Source organism: Electrophorus electricus, chromosome 18 (assembly GCF_013358815.1).
Source record: "Electrophorus electricus isolate fEleEle1 chromosome 18, fEleEle1.pri, whole genome shotgun sequence".
Taxonomy (NCBI): Eukaryota; Metazoa; Chordata; class Actinopteri; order Gymnotiformes; family Gymnotidae; genus Electrophorus; species Electrophorus electricus.
The window spans coordinates 5,594,190-5,601,689 of record NC_049552.1 but is presented as its reverse complement, the minus strand read 5'-3'; the positions used below and the strand labels follow the sequence as shown (position 1 = coordinate 5,601,689).

At 47.8% G+C, this 7,500-nt stretch overlaps 1 protein-coding gene across 4 annotated transcripts in view; it reads right to left on the bottom strand.

The window, feature by feature from the left end:
• The window catches only part of adgra2 (adhesion G protein-coupled receptor A2), a 48,738-nt gene that overhangs the window by 27,496 nt on the left and 13,742 nt on the right, over positions 1 to 7,500 (bottom strand). For all 4 annotated transcript variants that reach the window (XM_035536234.1, XM_027025030.2, XM_035536235.1 and 1 more), the window contains one exon: positions 3,557 to 3,628. In XM_035536234.1, the coding sequence (XP_035392127.1) occupies positions 3,557 to 3,628 (72 nt within the window). The remainder of the gene's footprint in view (positions 1 to 3,556; positions 3,629 to 7,500) is intronic.

Here is a 7,500-nt window from a genome sequence, read left to right as displayed (position 1 = left end):
CACACACACACACACGCGCGCACTCACACACACACGCGCGCACTCACACACACACACACGCACGCGCGCACTCACACACACACACACTCACGCGCTCACACACACGCACGCACACACACACACACGCGCTCGCACGCGCTCACACACACACACACACACACACGCACGCGCTCGCATGCACTCACGCGCGCGCACTCACACACACACACACGCACGCGCGCACTCACACACACACACACGCACGCGCGCACTCACACACACACACACGCACGCGCGCGCACTCACACACACACACACTCACGCGCTCACACACACACACACGCGCGTGCTCACACGCACGCACACACACACACACACGCTCGCACGCGCTCACACACACACACGCGCACACACACGCACGCACGCACGCACGCACAAGCACGCGCGCACGCACACACACGCACACGCACACAGATTTATAGGTTAGGTCTCAGCATGGGGGCAGGACCTAAGAATTCTGGTGGACTTGTTAGACATTATATAGGAAACCGTGAATGTTTCCTTACAGAGTGGCAGTGGTGCAACAGGTTCTCCTCCATAGCCATTAGCACAGTAGCTCTTACCTGTGACTGCTACAAGAATACCTCTGCTCGTAATATTGTGTGTATTAAGGTTTAAGAGGTTCCCATGGCCACTGGAAAATTAATCACATTTCAGTGACATTTCCAGCTATTAATACTTGACAGCTGCGTTCCTCAGAACCCCAGAGACAACACGTGTTGTATTTACTCTGTCAGGACACACCTGACCGAGCACTCGAAGAACTTAGTAATCTAATGATGGGTGGATTCAGAGGCACTCTGTGTGCGTGTCTGGTAATGGCAGGGTTAAAGGTGTATGTGTGTGGCATGCCCATCTGTCTCACTGCCTGTTTAAGTGCTTGTAAGCCTGTCTCATGCCCTGCCCAGCTCCTAATCGCCCCCGCCAGCCACAGCTGCTACCTCAGGTTCGAGGCCTCGTTAGCGGGCACGGATCGGGTTTCTACATCTCCATCCCTTAGAGCTCCCCGGGAGTCCTCGTCTGCACTGATAAAAACAAGCACCATCCGATCCGTTTACCGCAAACAAACACCTACACCCATGCGTCTGGCCTGCCTCTAAACACACGCTAGATAAACACACTCACACTCTCTCTTCACTTTACAACCCAACAATAACCTTCTTCTTAGCAGTCAGTACCCTCACGGAAAATGTCCAGCTCAGAATTTTCATGCTTTCCTATTTTTTCCATACTTTCCGATCGGTCCCCACAAACAGAAAAAAAACAAACCCCCCCACCACACACACACACACACAGACACACAGACACACACACTCCATTGTAAAGGCCATAAATAAACTGGCGTGGGCGGAGGACGTGATTGTGAGGTTGTAGGTTGACTTTTGCTCTCTATCTTGTTGTCATTACTGAGGGAGCAGCACTTAATTAAAGAAAAAAAAAAAAAAAAAAACCCTCTGCTTCTCATTGCGAGAGCAGCTGCTATTGACCCTGCCCAGGCCGTTACACAGCATTCGACAACAACTCATTTCCTTTCCTGCCTGTCTGGCTGTAACCAGACCGGCGCTCTGATGCCGAAATGCTCTACCTTTGGAACACGATAACCACCTGTAGTACAAATATAATACGAACATGTGAATATAACCACGATAATAATAAGTAATTGTATGTATTGTCTGCATCCACGCTTTTTAAAATAATGTAAAGATCTGTTATTACACCACATGTCCTACTGAGACCAGAGAATCTGAAGAGAAACCAGAGATAGCGGAATTTACCGAACTTCAAAGTAAGGGCTAAGAGTGCGGGCCTCAGTTTTCGCTATCAGGTTTTTCTTTTGACTTCCTAATCAATCTCGTTTTATGGCAACAATGAGAAGATTTAGCATCAGCCGCCGTAGAGAGCTTGATAAGTGCTCACACCTGCACCACATTAAGACGTCGGAAAGTGAACCGCCAGGGGAGAAGCTCAAAGCCTGAGACAGGCTGACCTCACGGACTCCAGTGCATAACTGGGCCGTGTCTGATACTAAGAAGATTCTCACTACCAAACATACAGGCCGCACCTGATAATAAGATGACATTGGCTATGCTTCTCCTCCCTCGGACCCCCACCCGCATGGCCGGATCCCTGCCAGCTGTCTCTCTCCTCCCTCCCTTCTTATCTGAAACGGGCGGAGCAGCGTTTCCAGATTGTGATAGATGGGGGTGTAATTAGCACTCCCTGGTCTAGAGCGCGGCGTTGTCCACGCGCGCCGCCTCATCCTCCCCGCTGGAACGCCGCCCGAGGAAGACAGTTGGCCCGAGAGCGAGAAGAGACCCCTCGATCGGCGCGTCGCATAAGTCACGCGGCCGAAAATTTGAATATGGGCAGAGCTGCAGCCTCGGTCTCCTAGTGAGGTGTGAGGCTGGTCTGAAATATCACGGAAATGAAAAAATAAGAATAAGAATATAAACTTAAAATATTGACTGAAGATATCAAGAAAATATCGGTCTTGGTTACATGACAGGAAGATACAGCTGGTCTGGCCCAACTGAGGTGGTTACAGGTCGCTAAAGAGAAGCCAGACTCCCACAGAAAAATTTGTTCCTAACAGATCCATAATTCCTTTAACACTTTTCAATTTTACAGTAAATGAGAAGCTCGAAGTTGGTTAGCACAGAATCATAGGCACGGAAACATACGTTATAGGCAGACTGAAAAAACAAACCTTCCCCGGGGTGGAAGGGCAAATCTGAGGGGAGAGCACATGGACGTAGAAATCGGGAAGTGCTCTAATGCTTTTTTCCAGCAGTGAGGAATGGGTCCTACATATGTCTGTCTGGAAGAAGCACGCTCCGTGTGTGATATGAGCTTACAACCAGAACCAAGATCCATGGGAGAGAGCAGTGCTTGAAGTGGGCAAAAAAATATTCAAGAAAGTTTTTATTAACGTGTTGGCACATGCATCGGACGCAATGTTCAGCAGAACACTGAGTGTTCTACACCACTGGGCTCTTGTGAGGAGTGGTGCTACATTAGCTTGCTGCTCGTGGATTTAGCGCTGGTTCTGGTTGAAGCTCTGTTGTGTCATTGTCTGACTCACTTTGTGTCCTTTTGTTCTTTTTGTGCCCTTCTGGAGGCAGATCAATGCCATTATGTAGCATTATCGTTACCTGTCGTGTGCTAGACAGGCAGAGAGAATGAGAACAGGCGAGCGGCAGGTAGTGACCTCTGGGTAATGTAGTACTCAGTTAGCAGGAGCAGGTAGTGCCCCCTGGGTAATGTAGTACTCAGTTAGCAGGAGCAGGTAGTGCCCCCTGGGTAATGTAGTACTGAGTTAGCAGGAGCAGGTAGTGCCCCCTGGGTAATGTAGTACTGAGTTAGCAGTAGCAGGTAGTGACCTCTGGGTAATGTAGTACTCAGTTAGCAGGAGCAGGTAGTGCCCCCTGGGTAATGTAGTACTGAGTTAGCAGTAGCAGGTAGTGCCCCCTGGGTAATGTAGTACTGAGTTAGCAGTAGCAGGTAATGTTGTACTTACAGCTTGTCCAGGGAGTGTAAGCCAGCGAAGGAGCCATTTCGGAGCACACGGATGCGGTTGTTACTTAGGTTTCTGTAAGGCAAGAAAAAAAAGACAGGACAGTTTTAGAACTAAGGTCTCATATTAATTCTCTGACGTGAGCAAAATAAAATAAATGCTCAAATCCAACTCAAACAGGCTCGTAGGGCGAGATTACTCAAACAGGCGTTCTACAACACGTCCATATATAAGATCTAACTCGCACACCCGTGAACCAAAACAAGGAACCAAAACACATACGCGTGGCTCCCACTAAAGTGTGTACTTGTGCATACAAATTAGCCTTTCACACGGATGCTCTGAAAAAGGCTTCAATAACACATGCTCCTCAGCGTGCCTGCGAGCCCTGAGTGTCCCGGGAATGGGACAACCTTTGCGGCGTGTCTGCGAAGTGCCAGGGGAAGAGAAAAACAAATGCAACCCAAACCAAGACCACCAGCTGTACTGCGGGCAACTCATCATTTTCCACTGGCATAACAACACATTTGAAAGTAAGTCGGACAATTTTATAGAAAAGGACCGCTGAAGTACTAGGAGAGTCTTACGAGCAATTTAGATGATGTATGACACTTTATACCACTTTCCATTAGAAATATGGACTGTGTTTAAACAATCATTACACTCAGAGGACCAGATCTTAATACTGTAATATTGCCCAAATATTTCAAAAAGTGTGTGTGTGTGTGTGAGAGAGAGAGAGAGAGAGAGAGAGAGAGAGAGAGAGAGAGAGAGAGAGAACAAATATAAGTCTGAAGTTAACTGTGTACACCAAGATGCATAAGGATAAACAAAACCTAAAGCAGAGAAGAAACTGAGATATAAGCAGATAAAGAGACCAAGAGAGTGAGAGTGAGTGAGAGAGAGAGTGAGTGAGTGAGTGAGTGAGTGAGAGAGAGAGAGAGAGGGACAGTAGCCAAATGTGAGTTCAAAAACTCAACACTGGTGGCAGAAGTCACATCAACATCAGCCATCCGAGCAAAGCTGCATCCAATTAATCTGCCCATCTAAACAGGGGGGAGGGATGGAAAAAGCAGGGTGGAGGGGATGGAGGCTGGAGGAAGCCATAATCTCGATAATCACTGTGGATACATTTTTACATCAAAAGGAAGTCAGCATCCACATGAAACGTGCGGTGGCTCTTTGCCGTGACAATTACCCGTCTCACCAGTGGCTAATGGGTATAAGACCAGGGCAAGAGTTTTATCTGAGAAAAGCAGGGGAGGAGAGAGAGAGAGAGACGATGAGAGATGTTATGAGTAAAGATAGATAGATAGATAGATAGATAGATAGATAGATAGATAGATAGATAGATAGATAGATAGATAGAGTCGTCAAAATTTCAGTACAATTCACAAGGTTTCCAGAGAAACAGGACGTTCCAGACAGAGGTCCTTTATCAGCTGTGCAAGCAAAGTGCTCCTGACTTTCTAAGAGGTGTAACTAGATTATAAGAGAAAAATCATGCCATTCATTCCATGTGGTTCTAGCATTGCAAGAGTGTAGATCAGTTCTTTTGCGGACACACCGTAAGAGCAGGGTGATCGGACCAGAGATGGATCCTCTCTCAAGCCTTCTTCACTTCTTGAGTGAACTGACTGCTGCAAATTGTTACGTGTATCCTGTGTATCCCGTGTGCTATGTCCATCACATTTATGACTGCTTAGGCACGTGTTGGTTCAGGTTCTCCATGTTCCCTTGTGCTGGTCGTGTGTGTGTGTGCGCATCTCGGGTGACAGCCATTAATGGAAACTGTGCCCCTCACCCCTATGGGCCTTAACTGGATTTCAGTTTTGCTTGTGGGAGGAAGTGTGTTTCTAATCCCCACGGTGGAATGCAGTGGCTGAATGCGACCGCGCAAATCTGCATGTTCTTGTGCGGTGAGCTGCGCTGTCTGTTGGCATGTGTGTTTAAAAGTTATAGAGACAGAATGGAAAGCAGAGATCATTTTAGTGCTATCCTATTCCTTTTCTGCAGGCCATCAGCCGGTCTTACAAATGAGCATTTCCTGAAAGACGGTGGACTTCTGAGAGACGTTGGACTCCTGAGGGACGCTGGATTCCACTGGGTCTGGCTGTGTGGAGGGTCCCATACACTACTCCATCTACCCCCCCCCCCCGGGCCCTGCTTCAGCTCACGCTTCCCAAAATGCCAAGTACCCGGTGTGGCCAATCAGGACACGGGTGAGTCACCTGGAAAACATAAGAGGAGTCACAGGCGCTGAGCCAGTCAGTGCGTGACACCTCTGTGAGAGGCTTTGATTAGATGTGTGCGCCATGTATATGATGTGTCTGTGTGTGTGGGTGGAATTAAGTGTATGTTTACTTCTGCCTACCTTTGTGTGTGTGTGTGTGTGTGTGTGTGTGTGTGTGTGTGTGTGTGTGTGTGTGAGAGAGAGAGACAGAAGTAAATTTCCTTTATTTCCTGCCACATTAAAAACAGTAAATAGTGCACAGATTTTATCAAGAACCTTATGGGATATTACACACAGATATATATATAATTAGCACTGAGTAAGTCAAATACTTTCTGGCTAGTAGTTAACTACTTATCTACACATACACCCACACACTCACTGAAATGGCTATTTTTAACACACATTCCCACTAATGAATGCTTATTGTTCTTGGCTGTAAACGAAAAAACCATAGCTGTGTGTGTGCCTGAGAGCGAGTGTGTGGAGGACTGATCACCCAGGACGTGGTGCAGGTCAGAGCCGCACTAGCAGTGGAAGCTGGAGACATACAGGCAGACGAAAGCTGAAGAGAAGCATAATTCAATACAGAGATGAGGGAAAGAGAGAGAGAGAGAGAGAGAGAGAGAGAGAGAGAGAGAGAGAAAGAGAGATACTAAGATTTGGGGATAAAGAGGGAGTTATCACTGGCAAAGAAGCAAACCACTAAATTGAATCCAGAGGCATCAGAACTCAGGTTAGTGAAAAGTCACTGATGAGTAATAAACGAAACCTATCGTTTGGGAATGTGCGTGAGTGATGTGCACATGCATACATCAGCCTCACACACACACACCTACACACCCACGTACATGAGCCCATGCGTCCCTCTGTGCCCTCGGTAGCATTACTGTGAGATTGCGGAGGGCAGGTCCTCAGGTCCAGGAAAGTTTACAATGACTCGTCAAATGGCACCTGTATAGATGTCCGTTTCAAAGATGCCTATTACAGTCTTGGAGGCTCCTGTGTTGAGGAGTTCATCCCCAAAGTAAACCACAATTACAGTCTGAAGTATGGCACAGCCACAGTCTGAAGTATGGCACAATTGCGAGCTGGTACAAGCACAGCACAGTTACAGCAGCGAGGAGGTGGATCTGTGCTAGGAGCAGAAGTGAAGATCCAGGCAGATCCGGCCTGTTCCTGAGAGCTGCAGCAAAGTTGGGGGAACACGCACAGTGCCATCTATGGGGCACAGCACACGCACTGCGTGCATAGTGTACTCAGAATGTACTCAGAATGTACTCATGCATGCACACACAGAGAGCCAAAAACATGTACGCATGTATGCAAAAACATGCATACAGACACAGGCCGGCACGCATGCGCACAGAGCTTCTTGAAGAAGGCTGCTCTGTAAACACTCCAAAATAGGCACTGCTCCCATTCGGGGCTGAACAGGAAGCAGACAAAATGAGCTGTTTATATGTAGCCCGGCTGCCTGGGGTCAGGGGTCGAGTTGGGAGCGCTTCCTGCAGAAAGGCATGATGGACAGGCGCGACAAGGATGAGCAGGTGGAGGAACGAATGGAGTGGACACAGGGGAGAGAGAGAGAGAGAGAGAGAGAGAGAGAGAGAGAAAATTCATAAAGACATAAGTAAGCATAGTGTGAGGATGTGAGGATGTTAGAGGGGAGGATAGGATGGAGAGTGAGAGAATAACAAATAAGGGAAGGGAA